General features: G+C 36.9%; 1 protein-coding gene across 5 annotated transcripts in view; it reads left to right on the top strand.

Annotated features, from left to right (window-relative positions):
* The window catches only part of NDUFS4 (NADH:ubiquinone oxidoreductase subunit S4), a 128,902-nt gene that overhangs the window by 31,642 nt on the left and 69,689 nt on the right, over window positions 1-27,571 (top strand). For all 5 annotated transcript variants that reach the window (XR_013532313.1, XM_017969926.4, XM_002744985.7 and 2 more), the window contains exon 2: window positions 27,143-27,221. Coding sequence is in view for 4 of the 5 variants with exons in the window: in XM_017969926.4 (XP_017825415.1) it covers window positions 27,143-27,221 (79 nt within the window). In the remaining variant the exon portion in view is untranslated. The remainder of the gene's footprint in view (window positions 1-27,142; window positions 27,222-27,571) is intronic.

Raw genomic sequence — 27,571 nt, 5'->3', positions numbered from 1 at the left:
ATTACAGCCGCTTCGACCTAAGGCATCCCTTAGTTAAAATGGGTACTGAAATGAAATGTCTTTCTGTCAGTGCCCCAAATTTTGTGTGCCCAGGATGCATGATCCATCTTATCAGAGGGCCTCCCATGTACTGGGTTTGAATCACCACCTATCACCATCATAGGACTCATGCTCACTGTCTGCATGATCTCCAGTGACTGCCATGAGGCATGGAATGAAAGGGACTATCATGTTGGGTAGTAATGGTACCAATGAGCCCTAATGAGGCCAGTGAGGCTCAGGAGATGGGTACCAGTATTCCCCAGCAAAAGTCCAATTTACACAGGCCAATTTATAAAACTGCCCCAGAAGGGTAAATTTCTAGGGAGGGACCATTAGAGCACACAGTTCAAAGAAGGCAGGTCATGTGGCCGAGGCTGGAACAATACCCTCAGGACCTGGGCCTCCTCTCCCCACCCCATTTTTTATTGTAGGAAAATGCCCTTAAGGATGCGAGACCTGCCGTTAACTATCTGGGCCCTAGAACTGGTTTAACTATGATCTTCCAGATGGAAAAGTTCTGCCATAGAGAGCCAATCCTAAGCAAGACAAATTATACACCAAACACAAAGTCCCATAACCTTCAGCTTGTGAATTTCCCTGGAGGTTTCTCTAATTCAAGACTGACTCTGCCAGGGATTTGAACCAGCAACCATGCAGTTGCAGGCCCTAGGCCTTAACTAACTGTGCTAACAGGCTACTGTGTTAAAGGAAGGCAGAAAGCTTTCTTAAGCCATATCTGAATGCGAATGCTGCACCCTGAGAAAGTGTGGCCTGCTGAAAGCTGGGTGGGGCTGACAGCCAGCAGCCACTTTCCTTCTCTCAACTGGGAGGAAAAAAAGCTGCTTGTCACTGTCAGTTTAAAAGCCATGTTTGTAGCCGCTGTGATTTTGAAAGCCAGGCCTCTGCACTGCCCTGCTATGTGCCAGAGGGGAAGTCCTGCTTCGCCCCTTACGTTGTTTTATTCTGCCATGATGCCGGGACCATGTGTGCACCCTGTGCCACTCCCCCAGCTGCTGCCTACACAGGGACTCGCTGCAGGCAGGTGAACGCCCTGGAGGAAGTCCCCTTGTTCTGTCCCTGACTGTGGTTTTATGCTGGCCCTGCCTCCGAGACCAAGCTACAGCCAGCAAAAGTACTTCCCCGCTTTGCTTTTCTCTCTCCTGGCAGTGCTGGCAGCTGTGACTTGCCGTGCATGCCCGGCCCACCCTCGGGGCTGGGCTGTTCCCAGCGGGCAAGGAGAAAGGCCTGTGGGGGAGTGCTCACCCTCTCTGCCCCACAGGCTCCTGTAATAGCCGAAGGTTAGAGAAGGAGCAGAAAGCAGAGAGCTTGGAGGAAAAACTGCACCTTTAATTCAGGCTGGCCTGTGTCCCTGCAGCTCGTGGCCCGCTGCTCCAGTTCCCCACAGCCCTGCCTGGCTGCGGCTACTTCAGGTGTTCTTGAAGAGACAGGACAGAATGAGGCTGGTTCTACTTACAGTTAGAAGTTGTATTCTCCTGGCTGGCTCGCCAAAATGTTGGGGTTCAGAGAAGCCCTCAGCTCCCCTAAGAGGACGTTTCTCCAAGGTTCTTGGTCTCCTGCTCTCTCAAGAATGAGAGAGGGGACCAGGTGCACTTGCAAAGTAAATAACGGACCCCAGAGTTTTTGCAGAAAGTAAATTTATTTAGGTAGAGAAAGAAAAAAAAAAGGAGAAGAGAGAAAACTTCTACAGAGTGTGGAACGGGACTCCAGAGGGGAAATCCGCCCAGATGAGGGAGACAGGGACCTGGGAGGAATTCCCTTCTTCTCCAAGTCACTTGGCCAATGGAAAGAGTTCCCTTCAATTTCCACTGTGGTGATCTTTGGTTCTTCCTGTGCGTGCAAAAATTTAAAACAGAGACCGTTAAACCTCCTGGATGGAGAGAGATGGGAGGAGGGCATGGTGCTGGGAAGTTCTTGCTCTTCAAACTACGTCCCTGGTGGACCCAGAAAGAGGACATACTCCCTTAATACTTAATAAAAAGTCATTGACTTAGGCTTTTAGGTAACTATTAATAATTTATAAGGGAAGCTAGTAGGAGTTTTAATTACTCATTCAGTTATAGTAGCCTGCAGTTTTATTGACTGGATTTGGATGAATCTTATAGTAAATGATTGTTGAGTTTTTCCTAAACAGTATGAAGATACAAGAATAAATTGAATAACAGACTGTTTTCTTCATTAAGCTAACCAATATGAAATGTGTATGTGTGTGTATGCACCTGTGCCTGTGTGTGTTGTAATTTACTTTTATGTGGCCTTTTGTGCTTTTATGCACATATTTTTTATGTTACATTTCTGAGCTGATATTTGTTCTGTTGTTTGAAAATCGTATTGGAATTTTCTATTAATTTTAAGCAAATTATCAAGTACATGAAGTTTGTAGACATCCATTTTAAAAACTGTTTTTTAAAGTGGCACTGCTTTGCTGACGAGTACACAATATTTTCAATCTTCCTTTTATTAACAAATCATCTCCTCCAGGTGCAGTGGCTCACACCTGTAATCCCAGCACTTTGGGAGGCCAAGGCAGGTGGATCGCTTGAGGTCAGGAGTTCAAGACCAGCCTGGCTAACATGGCAAAACCACATCTCTACTAAAAATACAAAAATTAGCTGGGTGTGGTGATGGGTGCCTGTAATCCCAGCTACTGGAGAGGCTAAGGCAGGAGAATCACATGAACCTGGGAGGCAGAAGTTGCAGTGAGCCGAGATCGAGCCATTGCACTCTAGCCTGGGCAACAAGCTTGGGTGACAAGAGTGAAACTCCATCTCAAAACCAAACCAAAGCAAACAAAAAAATAATCTCTGATTACAGTCATTTATTACTAAATCTTTCCTTGATTTGTATCTGTTTTTAGAAAAATGATTGCACTAGAACAGGCCATAGGTAGCTAACTCTATCTACTGTAGTTGTTCAGGAAAATGAATTGTTTAGTTATTTTTAATTTGAACCTTTTCTTTTAGTTGAATACAATCTAGCAACTTTAGTTTCTCAAAAGTAATAATAACGATCATTGCTAATAATTTTGCTTGGAATAGGTCAGGAAATTTATAAAGTACTTAACATTTACATCTCATTTAAGTTTTTCAGTAGCTCGACAAGGTGATACCTTGGCTTACTAAAGATGAGGTCGACAACATATTTTGATTATAGGAATGGTCACCTGTCAAGCCATGCTATAGTGTCCTCTATGAAGAGGTGGTTCACGGGCCCCATGACAAGAATCTTAGTTCCATAAAGTAAATAACAGTAGTAGTCTGATGGCAGTACTGGTCAGGTCAGGCAACAGTATCTTCCACCAAATAATAAATCCTAGGCCCAAATGGAGCTCTGAACAGTGTGTGTTACTCTAAAAGTCTGGGCTGCTAGGCCTGCTAAATCATACAGCCTTGTCTAGTGGTGCCCAAGCAGGATTTCTAGCTAACCATATATTTCAAATACCACTCATTTCACTAAGGAAAATAATTTCAATGTTGATTTATGCCAGTCAGAAAAATGCTTTGATATAAATTTTGATAATAGTGTTTGAAGTTCATGTTCATAAATAACTACTTCTCTTGAGTGTGAGTAACTATCTCTAGGGTTTGATTAAAAATAATGTATACTGTTAATACTGAAGATTATTTTTCTTTCTTTTTTCTTTTTTTTAATTGCATTTTAGGTTTGGGGGTACATGTGCAGAACATGCAAGATATTTGCATAGGTACACACGTGGCAGTGTGATTTGCTGCCTTCCTCCCCTTCACCCACATCTGGCATTTCTCCCCATGCGATACCTCCCCAACTCCCCCCTCCCGCTGTCCCTCCCCTATTCCCCCCAACAGACCCCAATGTGTAGTGTTCCCCTCCCTGTGTCCATGTGTTCTCATTGTTCATCACCTGCCTATGAGTGAGAACATGCGGTATTTCATTTTCTGTTCTTGTGTCAGTTTGCTGAGAATGATGTTCTCCAGATTCACCCATGTCCCTACAAAGGACACGAACTCATCGTTTTTGATTGCTGCATAATATTCCATGGTGTATATGTGCCACATTTTCCCAGTCCAGTCTATCATCGATGGGCATTTGGGTTGGTTCCAGGTCTTTGCTATTGTAAACAGTGCTGCAATGAACATTCGTGTGCATGTGTCCTTATAGTAGAAAAATTTATAATCCTTTGGATATATACCCAGTAATGGGATTGCTGGGTCAAGTGGAATTTCTATTTCTAGGTCCTTGAGGAATCGACACACTGTCTTCCACAATGGTTGAACTAATTTACACTCCCACCAGCAGTGTAAAAGTGTTCCTATTTCTCCACATCCTCTCCAGCATCTGCTGTCTCCAGATTTTTTAATGATCGCCATTCTAACTGGCATGAGATGGTACCTTAATGTAGTTTTGATTTGCATTTCTCTAATGTCCAGTGATGATGAGCATTTTTTCATGTGTGTTGGCCTCATGTATGTCTTGTTTTGTAAAGTGTCTGTTCATATCCTTTGCCCATTTTTGAATGGGCTTGTTTGTTTTTTTCTTGTAAATCTGTTCGAGTTCTTTGTAAATTCTGGATATCAGCCCTTTGTCAGATGGGTAAACTGCAAACATTTTTTCCCATTTCTTGGTTGCCAATTCCTCTAATGACTGTTTCTTTTGCCATGCAGAAGCTGCGGAGTTTGATTAGGTCCCATTTGTCTATTTTGGCTTTTGTTGCCAATGCTTTTGGTGTTTTGGTCATGAAGTCCTTGCCTACTCCTATGTCCTGAATGGTTTTGCCTAGATTTTCTTCTAGGCTTTTATGGTGTTAGGTCTTATGTTTAAGTCTTTAATCCATCTGGAGCTTATTTTAGTGTAAGGTGTCAGGAAGGGGTCCAGTTTCTGCTTTCTGCACATGGCTAGCCAGTTTACCCAACACCATTTATTAAACAGGGAATCCTTTCCCCATTGCTTGTTTTTGTCAGGTATATCCAAGATTGTATGGTTGTAGATATGTTGTGTTGCCTCCAATGCCTCTGTTCTGTTCCATTGGTTTGTATCTCTGTTTTGGTACCAGTACCATGCTGTTTTGATTACTGTAGCCTTGTAGTATAGTTTGAAGTCCGGTAGTGTGATGCCTTCTGCTGTGTTCTTTTTGCCTAGAATTTACTTGGCTCTGTGGGCTCTCTTTTGGTTCCATATGAAGTTCAAGATGTTTTTTTCCAGTTCTGTGAAGAAGGTCATTGGTAGCTTGATGGGGATCGCATTGAATCTGTAAATTACTTTGGGCAGTATAGCCATTTCATGATATTGATTCATTCCATATGTTTCTCCATCTGTTTGTGTCCTCTCTTATTTCATTGACCAGTGGTTTGTAGTTCTCCTAGAAGAGGTCCTTTACATTCCTTTTGAGTTGTATTCCTAGGTATTTTATTCTTTTTGTAGCAATTGTGAATGGCAGTTCGTTCTTGATTTAGCTCTCTTTAAGTCTGTTATTGATGTATAGGAATGCTTGTGATTTTTGCACATTGATTTTGTATCCTTAGACTTTGCTGAAGTTGCTTATCAGTTTCCAGAGTTTTTGGGCTGAGACGATGGGGTCTTCTAGATATACTATCATGTCGTCTGCAAATAGAGACAATGTGGCTTGCTCGTTTCCTATTTGAATACCCTTTATTTCTTCTTCTTGCCCGATTGCTCTGGCTAGAAATTCCAGTATTATATTGAATAGGAGTGGTGAGAGAGGGCATGTTTGTCTAGTGCCAGATTTCAAAGGGAATGCTTCCAGTTTTTGCCCATTCAATATGATTTTGGCTGTTGGTTTGTTGTAAATAGCTTTTATTATTTTGAGATATGTTCCATCAATACCAAGTTTATTCAGGGCTTTTAGCATAAAGGGCTGTTGAACTTTGTCAAAGGCCTCTGCGTCAGTTGAGATGATCATGTGGTTTTTGGTTTGGGTTCTGTTTATGTGGTGAATTACGTATATAGACTTGCGTATGTTGAACTAGCCTTGCATCCCTGGGATGAGTCCTACTTGATCATGGTGGATAAACTTTTTGATGTGCTGTTGCAATCGGCTTACCATTATTTTATTGAAGATTTTTGCATCTATGTTCATCATGGATATTGGCCTGAAGTTTTCTTTTCTTGTTGAGTCTCTGCCGGGTTTTGGTCAGGACCAACATGATGTTGGTCTCATAAAATGATTTGGGAAGGAGTCCCTCTTTTTGGATTATTTGGAATAGTTTCAGAAGGAATGGTAACAATTCCTCTTTGTGTGTCTGGTAGAATTCGGCTGTGAACCTATCTGGACCTGGGCTTTTTTTGTGTGGTAGGCTCTTAATTGTTGCCTCAACTTCAGATCTTGTTATTGGTCTATTCATAGTTTAGACTTTTTTTTGTTTTAGGCTTGGAAGGACACAGGTGTCCAGGAGTTTATCCATTTCTTCCAGGTTTACTAGTTTATGTGCATAGAGTTGTTTGTAATAGTCTCTGAAGATGGTTTGAATTTCTGTGGAATCTGTGGTTATTTCCCCTTTATCGTTTTTTATTGCATCTATTTGGTTATTCTCTCTATTCTTTTTTATTAATGTGGCTAGTGGTCTGTCTATTTTGTTGATCTTTTCAAAAAACCAGCTCTTGGATCTATTGATTTTTTTGAAGTGTTTTTCGTGTCTCTATCTTCTTCAGTTCTGCTCTGATCTTAGTTATTTCTTGTCTTCTGCTGGCTTTGAGTTTTTTTGATCTTGCTCCTCTACCTCTGTCAATTCTGACAATAGGGTGTTAATTTTGGATCTCTCCATTCTTCTCATGTGGGCACTTAATGCTATATATTTTCCTCTAGAGACTGCTTTAAATGTGTCCCAGAGATTCTGGTATGTTTTGTCTTCATTCTCATTGGTTTTGAAGAACTTCTTTATTTCTGCCTTCATTTCATTGTTTATCCAATCAACATTCAAGAGCCAGTTGTTCAGTTTCCATGAAGCTGTGCGGTTCTGTGTTAGTTTCTGAATTCTGAGTTATAACTTGATTGCACTGTGGTCTGAGAAACTGTTTGTTATGATTTCCGTTCCTTTGCATTTGCTGAGGAGTGATTTACTTCCAATTATGTGGTCAATTTTAGAGTAGGTGTGATGTGGTGTTGAGAAGAATGTATATCCTGTGGATTTGGGGTGGAGAGTTTTATAAATGTCTATCAGGTTTGCTTGTTTCAGGTCTGAGTTCAAGTCCTGGATATCCTTGTTAATTTTCTGTCTGGTTGATCTGTCTAATATTGACAGTGGAGTGTTAAAGTCTCCCACTATTATGCATGGGAGTCTAAGTCTCTTTGTAAGTCTTTAAGAACTTGCCTTATATATCTGGGTGCTCCTGTATTGGGTCCGTGTATATTTAGGATCGTTAGTGCTTTTTGTTGTATCGATCCTTTTACCATTATGTAATGTCCTTCTTTGTCTCTTTTGATCTTTTTTGCTTTAAAGTCTATTTTATCAGAGACGAGAATTGCAATTCCTGCTTTTTTTTTTTTTGCTCTCCATTTGCTTGGTAAATCATCCTCCACCCCTTTATTTTGAGCCTTTGTGTATCCTTGCATGTGAGATGGGTTTCCTGTATACAGCACACTGATGGGTTTTGGCTTTTTATCCAATTTGCCAGTCTGTGTCTTTTCATTGGGGCATTTAGCCCATTTACATTTAGGGTTAATATTGTTATGTGTGAATTTGATACTGCCATTTTGATTCTAGCTGGCTGATTTGCCCATTAGTTGATGCAGATTCTTTATTTTGTTGATGCTTTTTAGCGTTTGGTATGTTTTTGGAGTGGCTGGTACTGGTTGTTGCCTTCTATGTGTAGTGCCTCTTTCAGGAGCTCTTGTAAAGCAGGCCTGGTGGTGATGAAATCTCTGAGTACTTGCTTGTTCGTGAAGGATTTTATTTTTCCTTCACGTATGAAGCTTAGTTTGGCTGGATATGAAATTCTGGGTTGAAAGTTCTTTTCTTTAAGGATGTTGAATATCGGCCCCCACTCTCTTCTGGCTTGTAGGGTTTCTGCCAAGAGATCTGCTGTGAGTCTGATGGGCTTCCCTTTGTGGGTAACCCGACCTTTCTCTCTGGCTGCTCGTAGCATTTTTGTCTTTCATTTCAACCCTGGTGAATCTGACAATTATGTGCCTTGGGGTTGCTCTTCTTGAGGAATATCTTTGTGGTGTTCTCTGTATTTCCTGGATTTGAATATTGGCCTGCCTTGCTATGTTGGGGAAGTTTTCCTGGATAATATCCTGAAGAGTGTTTTCCAGCTTGGATTCATTCTCTTTGTCACATTCAGGTACACCTATCCAGTGTAGATTGGGTCTCTTCACATAGTCCCACATTTCTTAGAGACTTTGTTCATTCCTTTTTGGGCTTTTTTCTCTAATCTTGCCTTCTTGTTTTATTTTGTTGAGTTGATATTTGACCTCTGATATCCTTTCTTCTGCTTGGTCAATTCGGCTGTTGAAACTTGTGCATGCTTTGCAAAATTCTCGTGTTGTGTTTTTCATCTCCATCAGTTCACTCATATTCCTAAGTTGTCCATTCTTGTTATTATTTCATCAAATCTTTTTTCAAGGTTCTTAGTTTCTTTGCTTTGACTTAGAACATGTTCTTTTAGCTTGCAGAAGTTTCTCATTACTACCTTCTAAAGTCTGATTCTGTCATTTCATCACACTCATTCTCCGTCCAGCTTTGTTCCCTTGCTTGTGAAGGGTTGTGATCCCTTGTAGGAGGCGAGGTGTTCTGGTTTTGGGTGTTTTCCTCCTTTTTGCGCTGGTTTCTTCCCATCTTTGTGGGTTTATCCACCTGTCGTCTGTGTAGTTGCTGATTTTCAGATTGGGTCTCTGAGTGGACGTCCAGATTGTTGATCATGACTTTTTTTCTGTTTCTTAGTGTTTCTTCTAACAGACTGGCCCCTCTGCTTTAGGACTGCTGAGGTCCACTCCAGGCCCTGCTTGCCTGGGGGTCACCTGCAGCAGCTGCAGAACAGTAAGGGTTGCTCCCAGTTTCTTCTTCTGCTAGCTTTGTCCCAGAATGATGCCCGCTAAATGTCAGTCTGATCAGTACTTTGTGAGGTAACTCTTTGGATATACGGGGGTCAGGGAGCTTTTGAGGAGACAGTCTGATCTATATAGGAGCTCAAGTGCTGAGCTGCTAGGAAGGTACATTTAAGTCTGCTGCAGCAGAACTCAAAGCCCCTTTTTTCCCCCAGGTGCTCTGTCGCGGAGGGTTAGGTCTTTATTTATGGTATCGTTTGCGTTGCTGCCTTTTTTTTTCCTTCCCGGGCTGTCCTGCCCAGCAAGGGGGCAGCCTAGTCACTGCCTGTAGAGGTTTTGTGAGCCTCTGCTATGGTTTCTGCCCTGCTGCTGTTTGTATTTCCCTGCAGTCCTGTTTATATGGGTGTGGTTAGAACTGCCAAGGCAATGTTGGCCTGCCTCTGTAATGGCAGACTCCCTCTGTTATGGCGGGTTGCCTCGGCAACGTCAGGCTGTGTCAGCAATGGCAGACTACCTCTGTAGGGGTGGAGTGCCCCGGTAATGGCAGACACCCCTCCTCCACAGAGCTGGGTCGTCCCGGTTTTAGCTGTGCTTGCTGTGAAACTATCAACCCGAGCATTTCCAATTGCTGTTTGTTTTTGTCAGCGTGGGACCCGCCGAGCCTGATCACCTGGCTTCCTGCCTCAGAGCCCTTTTTTTTTTTAAGTTGAATGGTTGACTCTCCCAGGTTTTCCAGTCGCCTGCTAAAAGGGTGCTGGGATCTGTGTGATTTCTCGTGCGGCAGCCCACTGCACCAGCTGAAACAACGTGACTGCCCTGGAATCTCCTGGCCTGCTTTATGTTTGAGCCCCGTTTAATCAGATGAATTGGCTAATCTGCCTTCCTGGATCTTGAATTGCCATTTTAACAGGGCAACCAGACCAGTGTATTTTGTACGGAGAACCACTGCACTGTGGCGCTTGCCAAAACAGCCGCTCTGGCGACCCATGGGGCTCCTTCACCTGGGAATCTCCTGGTCTGTGGGCTATAAAAATCCGTGTGGAGATACAGCATCCACTCACCCTCAGCGCTTTCACTGGTAGCTGCAATCCTGAGCTGTTCCTGACAGCGCCATCTTCCCTACAATCCAGAATGAAGATTCTTTTTCTTTTCTTTTTTTTTTTTTTTTTTGAGACAGGGTTTTGCTCTTGTTACCCAGGCTGGAGGGTAGTGGCATGATTTTGGCTCACCGCAACCTCCGCCTCCTGGGTTCAGGCAATTCTTCTGCCTCAGCCTCCCGAGTAGATGGGACTACAGGCGCGTACCACCATGCCCAGCTAATTTTTGTATTTTTAGTAGAGACGGGGTTTCACCTTGTTGATCAGGATGGTCTCAATCTCTTGACCTCATGATCCACCCGCCTCAGCCTCCCAAAGTGCTGGGATTACAGGCTTGAGCCACCATGCCCGGCCCCTGAAGATTTTTTTTCTTACCTCAACAGCTGGACTAGCTAACATTCACTGAGCCTTGACCAAGTGCCAAGCACTTACTAAGGTTTTACTGTACATTATCGGATTTAATCCTCATCATAATCATATATCATAAGTAAAAATATAGTCAACATTACTTTTCAATGTAATATTTTGAATAATGCAGTCATAGAGTTTTTTTTTGTTTTTTTGTTTGTTTGTTTGTTTTTGAGACAGAATCTTTCTCTATCACTGAGACAAAAGTTCAGTGGCACAATATCAGCTCACTCCAACTTCTCCCACCTGGATTCAAATGATTCTTCTGCCTCATCCTCCTGAGTAGCTGGGATTATGGGCATGCGCTGCCATGCCCAGCTAATTTGTGTATTTTTAGTAGAGATGGGGTTTCACCCTGTTGGTCAGGCTGGTCTCAAACTTCTTACCTCAAGAGATTTGCCCACCTTGGCCACCCAGTGTGCTCATTAGAGGCATGAGCCATCATGCCTGGCCGACTTATGTATATATAAAATAAATTCTAAGAGTCTCCCTCTCCATCCCATATACTCATTTACCACTGCTTACCCCACTCCCAAAAAAATCATTATTAGTTTCTTATACTTTGAGTTTGTTTATGCATTTTTTTTTGAGACAGAGTTTTGCTCTTGTTACCCAGGCTGGCGTGCAATGGCGCGATCTCGGCTCACCACAACCTCTGCCTCAGCCTCCTGAGTAGCTAGGATTATAGGCACGCGCCTCCGTGCCCAGCTAAGTTTTTGTATTTTTAGTAGAGACGGGGTTTCACCATGTTGACCAGGATGGTGTCAATCTTTTGACCTCGTGATCCACCCACGTCAACCTCTCAAATTTCTGGGATTACAGGCTTGAGCCACCACGCCTGGCCTGTTTATGCATATTTAAGAAAATACATTATTTATCCCCATTTTTTCACAGAGGAGGCATACTAATCATAATATTCATTTTGCTTTTAATTTTTTAACATTTTATTAAATTTTTCACACATGCAGAAAAGTTGAGTGTAGTATGGTGAATCTGTAAACCTACCACCTAGATTTAACATGGTTAGTAGGTTAGTATTTGCTGGTTTTTACTTATTTTGCATATATATGTATATAAATGAGCAGAATGCATATATATGAATGTGTATATGTGTGTGTGTGTGTGTGTGTGTGTGTGTGTGTGTGTGTGTAGATGAGCAAAAGACAAACACATCTATTGACCTAAGCCATTTGAAAATCAGTTATAAATATCATGGTTTTCCATCCCTAAATAATTTTTTTTTTTAAATAGGAGACAGAGCAAGACTCTGTCTCCCAGGCTGGAGTGTGTGGTGCGATCATGGCTCACTGCAGTCTCCACCTTCTGGGCTCATGTGATACTCCCCACCTCAGCCTTTCAAGAAGCTGAGACCACAGGCATGTGCCACCATGCCCAGCTAATTTTTGTATTTGTTGGCAGAGATGGGATCTCGCCATGTTGCCCAGTCTGGTTTTTAATTCTTGGGCTTAAGGAATCCACCTGCATCAGTTTCCCAAAGAACTGGGATTACAGGTGTGACATCATGCCTGGGAATACTTTCATTTTTTAAGGTAAATTTCCACTCAGTCAATGAAGGATTTAAACTAAAAGAGTTGCATGATTGGATATAATTACTGGTTTAGGTTCATGGTGCCTTTGAAGAAGAGAAGACTAGAGGCAGAGAGGCCAATTATTAATAAATGATTAATAAGTGTACAGGCATTTCTTGGAGATACTGCAGGTTTGGTTCCAGACCACCACTTTATTGTGCAAATACCATGGTAAAGTGAGTCACACAATTTTTTTTTTTTTGGTTTCCCAGTGCATATAAAAGTTATTTTTCCACCACATTGTAGACTATTAAGTGTGCAATAGCATTAAGTCTAAAAAACAATGTACATACCCTACTTTAAAAATCCTTTACTGCTCAAGCATGTTAGCAATCGTCTGAGCCTTCAGAGGGGTTCTCTTTTCTCTATTGCCATCTGATGAATTGGTTCTGCTTGTTACTAGAGGGAAAGAAGTGAACATTTGTTTCTCCATACATCAGCTACTTCATGCCAATTACTTAACTAGTTATTAAATTCTACCAGTAATTCTTTGAGATATTATTATCCATATTTTTACAGATGAAGAAATTGAAGTACAGAGTTGTGAAATAATTTATTGAAGATTATATTGCTCTTAAGTGCCAGATCTGGAATTTTACATGAGTCTGACTAACTCTGAAGTTACTACATGACTCTTTTCCAGTTTGTTTCATGAAGTGAAAAACAATATGAATGCTGGTGATACTTGTTTTCTTCTGCTTGTATTTGTTATTCTTAAAGATGTGTGATCATCAGCTTTTTAGAAAACAGTGTGTCAGTCTTTTTACAAATAGTCACTCTTAGGCACTTTATCTTTGAATTGAAGTATGCAGCTTGTACCAACTAGCTTTCCCTTCGATATAATTTTGTCAAACAATGAAAATCATGCCCTATAATTTCAGCATATTTTTTCAATTCACTTTTTATTTTATTTTATATGTATTTTTGATACAAATGTAATCCCAGTGGTTTAAGGGCTAATACAGAGAAGTTTTAGACCAAAAAAATCCTAAACTGAAGCAAAAAGTGACAAGTTAGAAAACTTCAAAATGATGAGAAAACACATAGCCATCTTTTTAAAAAAAAATTAGGGGCTGTCTCTCCAAGATGACAGAGTAGCATTAGAGCAGTTGTGAAGCAGATCATCTAATGGCTTTTTGACTTCTTCGGACCTTCAAAAGCGTAAGAAAATAAATTATTCTGCCCTTAAAGACCATCTTTTTAAAAGATGTCACTTTTTAAAACCAACATCTTGATTTCCTTGAAAATAGTGAACTCTCAAGCCGTAACACTCCCAACCTTAGTCAATATAATACAGACCTCATACAACTTAAATTCTCATGTGGTAGTCCTTTGAGAAGTATTTGAATAGAGAATTGCTTATCAAGCTGTATTAGTCAGGATACTAAACCCTTAATACCTATAGCTTAAAATAACAGAGATTTATTTCTTGTTCATGCTGTATATCCCTTATGGGACCAGTCAGGAATGCTACTCCATGTATCCTCACTTGGGAACTCAGACAAACCACTGTTGGTTGCTGGGATGTATGAAAAGAGGCAGTTATGCATTGACTTCTAAAGCTGCTGGATAATGTCATTTCCCCTTCTATTTCACTAATTTAAGTAAGTTACGTTCCTACACCTAACCAGAAGTGGCAATGGGAGTGTAGTCTCAAAATAAGGTTAGTAGGAGAATATGATGGTTAATACTGAGTGTCAACTTGATTGGATTGAAGGGATGCAAAGTATTGGTCCTTGGTGTGTCTGTGAGGGTGTTGACAAAGGAGATTCGAAAGGCAGACCCACCCTTAATCTGGGTGGGCACCATCTAATCAGCTGCCATGCAGTTAGACTATAAAGCAGGCTGAAAAACGTGGAAACACAAGACTGGCCTAGCTTCCCAGCCGTATATCTTTCTCCCGTGCTGCCCTTGAACATCGGACTTCCAAGTTCTTCAGTTTTGGGACTCGGACTGGCTTTCCTTGCTCCTCAGCTTGCAGAGGGCTTATTGTGGGACCTTGTGATTGTGTGAGTTAATACTTAATGAAATATATATATATATTTATCTATCTTGTTAGTTCTGTCCCTCTAGAGAATCTTGACTAATACAGAGAAGAACTGGAATATGGATGCCCAGCTAGAATGACTAGCAAGTCTTTTGATGAATATTCAGAATTATGCATAATTGATTGGTAGAATTATTTTTTAAAACATGCCAAGTAGCTTTGAAGTAATCCTGTTTTGATTGAATGAAGGATCTTGATACTGAAAGGTGAGCTAGGCAGTTTAGCGAAAAATGTCCAGTAGCGGAGTAAACTGGTTCATTGGACATCCTTTTCCTTTTGTTTGTCTGTTAAATTTTCATAAGTATATTAAAGATTTGCTCTTATATGCTTGCTTATAACATAAATCTAGTAATAAAGAAAGATTCACAATTATCAACTATTTTTATGTAAAATACATGTTGAATAATGATGCTGTGCAAAGTCTAAAAAATCAAGAGGTTAGTAATCGGTAGGACATACAACAAAAAGTATCACTTATTTTGTATTACATTGACAAGCACTAGTCATTTTTAAAAAGTATATAATTTGGGAAATTTTGCTCCATGAGGCAGTACAAATGAATAATCATATTGAAGTTCAACAGCTTCAGTCTGGACTTCTAAAATTTTCCGAGGAGAAGAGTGATTAATAAATACAAACATGGTATTTTTACATACATATATCAAGAGGCTGTCTCTAGGCAGAGTTATAAATCTTTGTGTGCGTGTCTTTATTGGTGTTGTAAAGCAGGGTTTATCTGTTTCTTCACAAGGCATGCTCTTTTTAAAATATTGTGGTAGATTATACATACTATGAAATTTACCTTTTAAACATTTTTAAGCATAATTCATTGGCATTGAGTACATTCACATTGTTGTGCAACCATTACTGTCATATATCTCCAGAACTTTTTCATCTTCTAAAACTAAAGTCGGTACTCATTCAACAGTAACTCTCTGTTCTCCTCTCCCATAAGCCCCTGGCAACCACCATTTTACTTTCTGTTTCTATGAGTTTGACTACTTTAGATACCCCATTTAAATATAATTATATACTATTTTTTGTCATTGGTTTATTTAACTTATCACAATGTTTTCATGGTTCATCCATGGTGCAGCGTATGTCATAATCTGCTTCAATTTTATGGCAAAATAATATTCAGTTGTATGTACATACATTTTGTTTACACATTCATCTGCCAGTGGACAGTAGGTTTGCTTCTATCTTTTGGCCACTGTGAATAATGCTGCTGTAATCATGAGTGTACAAATACCTGTTCTAGTACCTGTTTTAGTTTGAATATAAATCCCAAAGTGAAACTGCTGGTAATGGTTGCACAACAATGTTAATGTACTTAATGCCAATATGGTAATTTTATTTTAAATATTTTGAGGAATCACCCTACTGTTTTCTGTAATGGCTGTATCATTTTACATTTCCACCAGCAGTGAACAAGTGTTCCATTTTCTTCACATCCTTGCAAGTCCTTGCTACATTTTATTTGTTTGATTTTTGGTTTTTTGGAGGTGATAATAGCTATTTTAATGGAGATGAAATAGTATCTCCTGGTTTCCTTTTTCATTTTCCTAGCATTATTTTGCATGTTTTTATATGGATATATAATTTCAGCTATTTAGGTAAATACCTAGGAACACAGTTGCTGATCGTATGTTAAAACTATGTTTTAGCTTTGTAGGTAACTGCCAGACTGTCTTCCAAATTAGCCGTACCATTTTGCATTCCCACCAACAATGAATGAGACTTCTGTCCTCTTCATCCTTTCTAGGATTTGATGTGGTATTTTTTATTTTAGCCATTCTAATATGTGTGTAGTGCTATCTTCATTTTAATTTGTAATTTCCTAATGACATATAATACCAAGCACCTTTTCATATGCTTATTTGTCATCTGTGTATCTTCTTGGTAAGGTGTCTGTTTAGATCTTTTACCCACTTTTCAGTTGGGTTGTTTTCTTATTGTTGAGTTTTGTTGTTGTTTTGAGATGGGGTCTCGCTCTGTTGCCCAGGCTGGAGTGCAGTGGCACAGTTTCGGCTCACTGCAATCTCTGCCTCTCTGGGCTCAAGTGATTCTTCTGCCACAGCCTCCTGAGTAGCTGGAATTAAAGGCATGTGCCACCACGCCTGGCTAATTTTTTGTGTTTTTAGTAGAGACAGAGTTTCATCATGTTGGCCAGGCTGATCTTGAAATCCTGACCTTAAGTGATCTGCCTGCCTCAGCCTCCCAAAGTGCTGGGATTACAGGCATGAGCTACTACACCCGGCATTGTTGAGTTTTAAGAGTTCTTTGTTTATTGTAGATACAGGTTCTTTATCAGAAATATGTATTGCAGATACTTTCTCCTAGCATGTGGCTTGTTTTTTCATTTTTTAATATTAACAGTATCCTTCACAGAGCCAAAGCTGTTAATTGTAATGAAGTCCAACTTACTCATTTTCTTTTCATGGATCATTGTTTTGGCATTGTATCTAAAAACTCTACCAAACCCAAGGTCACCTAGATTTTCTCTTATATTATCTTTGAGAAATGTGATCGTTTTGCCTCCTACGTTTATAGGTCTATGAGCCATTTTCAGTTAATTTCTATGAAATGTATATTGTCACTGTGTAGACTAATTTTTTGCATGTGGATGTCTGGTTGTTCCAGCATAATTTATTGAAGAAAGTGTCTTTATTGAGTTGCCTTTCTTTCTCAAAGATCAGTTAACTGTATTTGAATGGTCTATTTCTGTTCCATTCATTTATTTATGTTATAGCTAATACAGTCTTGATTACTATAGTTGTGCAGTGTGTAGTAAGTCTTAAAGTCAGGTAATACGGGTCTTCTGACTTCATTCTTCAGTATTACTTGGCTATTTTGAGTCTTTCGTTTTTCCATATGAATTTTAGAATCATACCTGGAATAAATCCCATTTGGTCATGGTATGTAAATCTTTTTATGCATTGTTGAATTCAGTGCTAATATCTGTTAAGGATTTTAGCATCTATACTTATATACTTACAAGAGAATTAGTCTGTAGTTTTCCTTTCCTGTAATGCCTTTATCTAGTTTTCATGTTTGGGTAATGCTGGTCCCATAGAATGAGTTACTGCATGCTTCTATTTCCTAGAAGAGATTGTAGAGATTTAGTGTCATTTCTTCCTTAAATGTTTGGTAGAATTCACCATGAAACCATCTGGACATTGTTGTGCTTTTTTTTTTTGGAAGGTTATTAATTATTGATTTAATATCTTTAATAGATATAGGCCTGTCCAGATTATTGCTGTTTGTGAGAGTTTTAGTAATTCCTGTTTTTCAAATAATTAGCTCATTTCATTTAAGTTATCAAATTTGTGGGTTTAGAGTTGTTCATAATATTTATCTATTATCTTTTAATGTCCATGGGATCAGTAGTGATGACGCCTGTTTCATTTTATATATTAGTGTTTTGTCTCTCTCTCTTTCTATATCTCTCACTCTCTCTGTTAACCTGACTAGAGGTTTATCAATTTTAATGCTCTTTTCAAAGAACAGCTTTTGGTTTTGTTTATTTTTCTTTACCGATTTCCCATTTTCAATTTAATTGATGTTTACTATAATTATTTTTTTTTTGTCTTCTTCTTGCCTTAGGTTTATATTGCCTTTTTTTTTTTTCTAGTTTCCTATGCTGGAAGCTTAGATTACTGAACTAAATAATAATAATCTAAGCTTCCACCATAGGCGACTAGGGGGAAAAAGAGCTTATTGAACTAAATAATCTAAGCTTCCACCATAGGAACTCTTTCTTCTTTTCTAATATATGCATTCAGAGCTATAAATTTTTCTCTAAGCACTGTTTTTGGTGCATCCCACAAATTTGGAACACTGTATTTTTATTTAGTTCAAAATATTTTAAAATTTTTCTTGAGACCTTTTTTGACCCATGAGTTATTTAGAAGTATGTTGTTTGATCTCCAAACAATTGGAGATTTTCTAATTTACTGTTACTGATTTCTATTTTAATTCCATTGCTGACTGAGAGCTTGCATTGTGTGATTTCTATTCTTTTAAATTAGTTAAGGTATGTTTTATGTCCAAGAATGTGGCCCATCTTGGCAAATGTTTCACTTGAGTTTGAGAAGAATGAGTCTTTTGCCATTGTTAGATGAAGCAGTTGACAGATGCCAATTATATCCAGTTAATTGATTGTGCTGTTTAGTTCAACCATATTCTTACTAATACTCTGCCTACTGGCTCTGTCAGTGACTAATCGAAGAATTTAAAGTGTCCAACAATAATAATGCATTTCTCCTTGAAGTTTCATCAGTGTTTGCCTAGCATAGTTTGACATTATTTTGTTAGGTGCATACACATTAACGATTGTTATGTCTTGTTGGAGAACTGACCCCTATATCACTATGTATGCCTTTTTCATTCCTGATAATTTTTCTTGTTCTGAAGTCCCCTTTGTCTGACATTAATGTAGCTACTGAAGCAAGATTTGATTAGTGTTAACATGTTATGTCTTTTTCCATCACTTTACTTTTAATGTGTCTTTATATTTAAAAATGGGTTTCTTTTCAAAGTAACATGTAGTTGTCTTATTTTTTTAATCTACTCTGATAGTCTATTTTAATTGGTATATTTAAACTATTCACATTTAAAGTGATTATTGATATCATGAATAGTAATGTTTATTGTGCTTATATCATCTGCATTTCCCCCTCCCTTTTCGAATGATTTTTCTTTTGCTTTGTAAGCATTTTTTTCCTTTACTCTAGAGGTTAGTCTTTTATCTACTATATGTTTTACTTATTATCTCTGATTTTTCCTTTATATGAATTTAGTTTGTATGCCTTTTGTTGTTCAGAGATTATTTTTCATTCATAATTTGTGGGTATTTCGCCTTAATTTGGAAGACTTTATCCACTCAAAAGTCATTCAAACAAACTTTTTTTATATATTATCCCAGTATTTTTTTTCACACACATACACACATTACATTTGTATATATGCGTGTGTGTGTGTGTAGATTTTAAATTCCATCTGGAATTCTCTAGTATATGATGTAATTCTTTTAGAAAGGGATTCAGACATTGTTCTTAGATGAAAGGATGGCCAGTTGTCTCAGTTTATTATTTATTAACTAATTTATTCATTTAACAAATTTATTTAACTATTTAACTAATTATTAATTTATTATTTATTGAATAGTTCACCTTTTTGCTACTGATTTTAAATTGTACTTTTATGTAGTATCTACAGATCTGCATAGTCTGTTTTTGTACTCTGATCTGTTTGATGTATATGTCTGTGCCTGTGCGTATACCGTGATATTTTAATTACAGTAGTCTGTTATCTGGTAAGGAAATCTTTATTATTGCTTTTCAAATTTCCTTGGTTATTTTTTATGAATTTTTTCTCCCTCATGAGAATCACCTGGTTTTATAAAAATTCTATTAGGATTATTTTATTACTATTGTATTTAATTTATAAGTTAATAATTGACATCTTTGTGGTAAATTTGCTCCTCGTTATTAATAAGACATGTTAAAGGACAGCAACAGAGTTTCTTCCATTAAGGCATTCCAAACCAGTACACTTACTCTTTTGTAGCCAAGGTAGCTCAATGATTTGAGCTTCTTAAATGTTGACATTTCATATATTCTTTGTGTTTTGTAATATAATTACTGTCATCACCATGACATCTTTATTTCTTATTCGCCTTATTTTCACCTCATGTCTTATTTTACCTCATGTATATTCATTTGGATAACCTGTTGCTATAAATGTAGATAACACTTTTATTTCTCCTTTACGTTTTCCATCACACCCTCCAGTTTCTTTGTTACCATCCTCCGGTATCTTGCCCCCATTCTCCTACTTACTACTCCTCAATTCCATTTCAGAGTCTGTTATGTGAGCATAATTACCCTTATCCCTCTTGCATAAATCTTTCTATAATCTGTTGGATGACTCAAAGGATTATTTTCAGTTTCAGTTTTTGACACAACTGCTGTTAGTTACTACCACAGTTCTACCTGGTTCAGAGGAACGGGAAAAAGGATTCTTACTTTTTCCTCCTCTATGAGCAGGAGATGCTTACTTTTTACTGATTTGACCAGCTGAACATTTTAAGATAATATCCAGTACTGTAGATGAAGATTGGAAATTATTGCAATAAATTTGGGAATAAAAGAAGTTATGGTGTTCTAAAGATATTTTAAATTATCTTCACTATTGTTTTCTCTAATTTAAACAAAGCATTTGTGGGTTTGTTTTTCTTTTACTTAGTCTTTCCAGAATGTTAACATGGTACCTTAGGCTGGGCTTGGTGTCTCACATCTGTAATCCCAGCACTTTGGGAGGCTGAGGTAAGAGGATCACTTGAGCCCAAGAATTTAAGACCAGCCCAGGCAGCATGGTGAAACCATATCTCTACAAAAAATAAAAATAACTAGCCAAGAGGGATGGTGTGTGCCTGTAGTTCTAGTTACCCGGGAGGCTGAGGTGGGAGAATTGCTTGAGCCAAGGAGGTCGTGGTTGCAGTGAACCAGACGTATGACACTGCACTCCAGCCTGGGTGATAAAGCCCTATTCTGTGTCAAAAAGTAAATAAAATAATAAAATGGTCCCTTGACCTTTTATCTTTAATTTTCCCATTAATAATTGGTTCTCTCTTTTTTCTGCCTAATGAATACAGTATGCTGAAGAAAGTTTAAATTTTCTTTATTGATTCAAGATATTGAAAAGCTTCAAGTTTATTAACTTAAAAGTTTTCAAAGATTTAATGTTAACACATTTCAGGTGTGAGGAAATTATTGTGGTATGGAGAATATGTATATATTATTTTATCATTTCAATTAGAACTTTCAGCAATATTTCCTGTGGCTTAGCATGGAAATAAATGCTAATTTATTTCATGGAAATTTATGATTTAATGTGAATCTGGGTTAATTTAATTTGTAAAAAATTGACAACAAACATAATTAGTTCTAATCAAAAGGCAAGGATTAATTGACTCCATAATGGTTTTTATAGGATTAGGACTTTTACTTTGTCTAAAAGTCCAACACATTATTTCTGGTCCTTTGAAATTACTGGTTCAATTTTAATGTTCATAAAGCCATATTCAGTTATTTATAGGGCTAGTTTTTAATCTATAGCTGGACACAAACCATTCCAATAGTCAGTTGCTTAAAGCAACAGTAGTCTTCTCTGTTTTGCTTGCAAATGTACAATTTGGGCAGGTTTTGGCAGAGAGGTTTGTCTGCTCCACGTGGTGTCTGCTGGGATAGCTTAACTTCCATTGGAAGTTTCATGTTCAATATACCTTACCCACATGGCTGGCAAAATGGTATTGGCTATCAATTTCTTTTCACGTGGATCTCTCTGTGGGACAGCTTAATCTTCTTTACAACTTGGTGGCTGGGTTCCAAAAGTGAAACATCCTAAGAAACAATATTCTAAGAGACAGGAAGTGAAAAATGCTAGTTTCTTAAGGTCTGACACTGGAAACACCCATAACTTCAGTTTGACTTTCTTATATTGATCAAGCAATCACAGAGCTCAGATTTTAGGAGAACGGATATAGACTTCAGCTGTTAGTGGGAGGGAAGAGTGTCAAAGAAATTTGGAGTCACAGTTTCAAACCACTACAAGGAACAGGGAAATTTTACTAACTTTATTCTTAGTTAATAGGTTAATTTGTTTCAAAAGGGACATAGTATTAGTAAGCTAGGTTAGTAGTGTTATTCAGATACTATTTTTCAGTGTGAATTAAAAAAAATCTTTTCAGTATTTAAGACTTTTTGAAAAGTATATTTTGAAGTATTAAAATTTACAAGATCTATGTGGAGAGAATTAGAAAACTGATGAAGGATATCATAGAAGATCCTAATGGATACATGGATAGAAAGACACTGTAAGCATCACCCATGAATGAAAAATTAAATCAGATTTCATTAAGATTAAAAGCTTCTGCTCTGTGAAAGATACCTTTAAGAAAATGAAAAGACAAGCCACAGACTAGGAGGATATATTTGCAAAACACGTATTTAATAAAGAACTATATCTTCAGTATCAAATAATTTTTAAAATTCAACAGTAAGAAAACAATCCAATTAAAAAGTAGGCAAAAGATCTAAGCAGACACCTCACCAGAGAAGATATACAGATGACAAATAAGCATATGAAAATGTGTTCAACATCATATGTCATTCAGGAATTACAAATTAAAACAACAATGAAATAGTACTACACACCTGTTAGAATGGCTGCGATCCAAAATACCACACCAAATGCTGGCAAGGATGAAGAGAACAACAAGTCTCATTTATTGTCAGTGACAATACAGAATGGTACAGCACTTTGGAAGACAGTCTGGCAGTCTCTTATGAAGCTAAAACACAGTCTTAACATAATCAGTGATTGTGCTCCTGGGTATTTACCCAAATGAGTGGCAAACTTAATGTCCACACAGAAACCTGCACATGAATGTTTTTAGCAAAATTACCTAAATGTTCATCAGTGGATGAAGAAAGAAAGAAAATGTGGTGTATATATATGGTTTTGAAAGATTTTTTTTTTTTTAAAGAAAAACAGATTATTGTGTGAATTGGGTGATGATTGCATTGCATTTCCACAGGAGAATATTAAAACAAAGTAGAACTACCTTCAATTCTACTTACTAGAATGAAATAGACTGTCATCACTAGAAGAAACTTTAGAGTAATAAGTTTCTCAATTTTTCAAAGAATAAAACCTAAAGGCAGAGGAGTTGATATTTGCTCATATACAACAAAATATGTTTATATAATATCTTTTGTAAACATATGAACTATTATAAATAAAAATTTATCTCATATTGTTATCAACTTGTATGTAAAAGACAACACAATAAAAAAGAAAAATGTTAACTAAAACAGTCTCACCAGATTGTTTTACTTAACCAGAGTTAGAAATAAGGTTTACTAATAAAAATCATGAATAGAAATAAGGTTTATTGATTTTCATTTCTAGAATATCTCTTTTTCTTTCAGGAAACTTATACAGAAAAATAGAATAAATGGATTATACACTTATAACTACCTTGACCAGTAATGGTAATTGATAATAATAATCACAACCCTCAGAGTTTATCCTTTGGGCTGAAAATTAAGAATGATACTCTGTACACCTGAAATATGAACTGGCCAATTAACAAAACAGATGGGCAAAAATAAAGGCAAACCCGTGAAGCAAACAATGTTTTTAATTTTCTCAAAAATGAGTATTAAATAGCAGAGTAAGTGAAATTGCCATTTATTTTCTAATGATTACATATTAGTCATTGTTTCTACATGAACACTTCCTACTATTTGGTACATTGCCCAGTAAAATATGATTATTAATATTTTGGCTGTTTTTGCTTTTGGCTATTCTAAGTAATGCTGCTATAAACATGGGTGTATAAATATTTATTCACATCTCTACTTTTAGTTCTTTTAGGTATATACTCAGTAATGGAATTCTTGGATCATAGGATAATTCTGTTTAATTTTTTGAGAAACTGCCGTACTGCTTTCCATAGTGGTGGTACCATTTTACACTCCCATAAGGGTTTCAATTTCTGTACATTTCTGTTGATACTTATTTTCTGTTTTTTAATAACTATTCTAATGGGTGTAAAATGCTGTCTCATTGTGTTTTGTTTACATTTCTCTAATTAGTTCTGTTGAGCATTGTTTCATGTACTTATTAGCCATTTGTATATCTTTTTTGGATAAATAAATGTTCAGGTCTTTTCCCCATTTTTAATTGGGTTGTTTTGTTGCTGTTTGAGCTCATCTTTTAAAATTTAGAAATGACCCCGTACTTATTTGTAGAAGCACTTTTACCTCTTTTAGATGTTGATCCCATACTGTTCTACTTTATATTATTTTCTTCTCGTCTTTCTTACACTTCACTTTCAGTATGTTTGGTTTTGATGTTTTTGGTTTTATGTAATAGCTTCTGTCATTTTTTTCCTTTTTGCTTTGTAGGCCTTATATCTTTTTTCTTAACAAGGGTTTTGTACTCTAATATTTTCTTTACCATTCACTGATGTGATATTCCTTATAGGGTAATTAGCAAACAGGTATTTACTATATAATTCATGTGTAGTCTAAAATTTACTATATATTGTATTTTGTAGGTATAATTTATCTATTTATTTATTTTTGAGACAGAGTCCTGCTTTGTCACCCAGGCTGGAGTGCAGTGGTACAATCTTGGCTCACTGCAACCTCCGCCTCCCAGTTTCAAGAGATTCTCCTGCATCAGCCTCCCGAGTAGCTGGGACTACAGGCACGCACCACCATGCCTGACTAATTTTTGTATTTTTAGTAGAGATGGGGTTTTGCCATGTTGGCCAGGCTGGTCTTGAACTCCTGACCTCAGGTGATCTGCCCACCTCAGCCTCCCAAAGTGTTGAGATTTTAGGCAGGAGCCACTGTGCCTGGCCCAGTAGGTATAACTTATTAAATGCTGTGTTCATAATGGACTCTGGACCTTCTTCATTGTTGCCTTAACCATCCAGAATTGCAGAAAACTTTTCTCCATATCTGATATTTGAGTCCTTTAATAATTGTTCTTTGCTTAGGGTAGTTACTTATCACATGATATAACTTACACAAGCACACATTACTTTTTAATTTAGGCAAATTTTTCTGAAATAAATTATATATATTGTTTTAAATAAAAATTAAAATCCCAATTTATGATCTCTTTGCACTCTAACCTATTTTTAAAAATTTTTTACCAAAAATTTTCATTGTGATTTTTTAACTTTATGGTAGGATTGTTTTATTTAACATTTTTGTCCTTTTTATTGTATTGTCTTTTATATACAGCTTGATAACAATATGAGATAAATTTTTGTCAATGCATTTGTTTATAATATTTCATATGTTTACAAAAGATGTTATATAACTTTATTGTTATAATTAGTTGGAGGTTAACCTAAAATTATTAAAATATATCTATCCTTAAAGTACATTATGTATGGTTCTATAAATTAAGAACTTTACTTTGGGTTACAACTAATATGCACTGATTTTCTTAAACAATGAAGACATAATTAAGTTAAATCCCTTGTGTAGTCAAAAATTGCACAAATGGTTGAGTTTTTATCTACCTAATAATTTGCACTGTTTTCATCTAACAAGTCTCTTCATTTGAGAAAATATAGTGTAGCTTTTCATGGTTGTAGTTACCCACAGTCAACTATAGTACACAAATATGCAGTGGAAAATTCCCAAAACAGACAATTCGTGAATTTAATATTTGTTCCATTCTGAGTAGTATGATGAAATCTCATGCCGTCCAGCTCTGATTCATTCAGGATGTAAATCATCCCTTTGTTTAGTGTATCCAGGTTGTATAGGATACCTGCTTGTGTTAGTCAAAACCTAGTAGCCATCTTGGTGATCAGATTGACTGTCTCAGTATTGCAGTGCTTTTATTCAAGTAGCCTTTATTTTACTTCATTGTTCTATTTTATTATTGTTAATTTCTTACTGCCTAATGTATAAGTTAAACTTTGTCATAGGTATGTATGTATTACAGGGTTCAGTTCTTTTTACAGTTTTAGGCATCCAGTGGTCATCTTGAAAGGTATCCCAAGAGGATGAGGGGGATCTATTTATTGTGTTTAGAAAATGTAATGACATTTTCTGATATTTCAAGTTCTCCTGAGTTCTCTTGTCATTACCCAGTGTTTTTCTTGTAATATGTGGATTCATTTAAAAGTATTTAAATTTTGTTTATTGCCATGTTATTGACCTTAATGATTTCCAAGATAAAATAGATACTAAGAGGTGCTTAATTATACTTCTTTAATATTATAACAACTGGGACATATATTTTAACTCTGTGTAAATCATCTAAAGTTATTTCCATGTTAGTATATTTTGTGTAGGTGTATTTCTGAGTGGGACATTTACAGTGATAAAGAATTATATAACATCTTGAATTTGGGAAATAATTGACAGGTATTTTAAAATATATTCATAAAGCAGTAAAGCCTCTTGTGTTATATTATCTTTAAATTATAATTAATAAAGTTTTCTATATGGCTGTGTACATATAATCAAAATTTGAACTTTTAGTACAAAAAGTTCGACTATTTCTGTCAATTATTGGTTATGTTGCATTAAAATTATGATAGTGAATGTATTGTATTAAAAAAAAGAACCAAATGCCATATATTTGGGGTGGAAATTTGAGCCATAGTTGTATATACTTACTTTTGCAAGAGAAATCTGTATAAGATACCCTAATAGTATGGAAAATTCTAAATGTCACAGTCAGGGATAGGTATGACATTCAGTAGTATAAACAACAATGTGTACGTGAAACGTCCATTAATGTTAAGTAATTTTTTTTGGAGAGTAGGAAAATGCTAATATAAACGGGCTGATTCTGTGCCCATTTTACTTCTGACTTAATATTTTCATTTTAACCAATTTTCTCCTATTTTTTAAATGGGCTACAGGACTAAAGTAATAACATTAGTTAAAATAATTATACAAATAATTCCTATGTAAACTACTTTTGGTGTGAAATTAGAGTGAAGAAACTTTTTATTATGATTGAGATTTTTTTCTTTTCTTTTCTGATGCCATCCATTTAAGAATCAGCGTTCCAGAACAGTTGGTATAGCTTTGCATGTTTCTGCCTGGTCGTGACAAATCAGCCACTGTACACTCACAGACAGCAGTACAGTACTTGTCACTGGTGGCCTTTCTGTGACAGAGAGCCTGAAGACTGACATAAAGCACAGCCTGTTGTGAACTGTCAAGTGAGTCTGCCAAAAACTCAGCAGACAGAACTAATTGCAGAGAAAAAGGACTTTTGTGCCCTCTTCTCTTTCTTTCCTTTCCTTTTAATAAGACAGATATTGTTAAAGTAGCTTGTTTATGTAAGATTTGTCTGTCTCTCTTCTCATTGCCTGGGTCCTTTTTTAATTTAAAGTCTTGTACTGCAGGTCATTGAGCACTTCCGAATGGAGATTGGCACAGGACCAAACTCAAGACACACAACTCATAACAGTTGATGAAAAATTGGTAAGTATTTTCTGCTACACACTGCTATGATTCTGCCTTCAGGGTTATTTTTATACTATAGATATTCAGTATGCGGTAATCGGTTTTCAGGAAAGTGATTTGAATTTGAATCTAGAAATCTAGAAGTTCACATTCAAATTTAGGTATATTGCCTTAAAATACCTAAATTTAAGAAGAAATATTTGTCATAAAATGAATTTATATTAAGCATTTTATAGAAATATAAAATCATATGCAAATATTAATTAAAATTATGAAAGGCTTTCATTTTTGTGGTGTTTATAACTAGCAGGTAGACAGAACATTCATTACTTTTTGTAATGAATGTTTTGCTTTTTGTTTTCTCAGTT

This window comes from Callithrix jacchus, chromosome 2 (genome assembly GCF_049354715.1).
Source record: "Callithrix jacchus isolate 240 chromosome 2, calJac240_pri, whole genome shotgun sequence".
Classification (NCBI taxonomy): Eukaryota; Metazoa; Chordata; class Mammalia; order Primates; family Cebidae; genus Callithrix; species Callithrix jacchus.
This window is presented reverse-complemented; position numbering and strand designations above follow the sequence as displayed.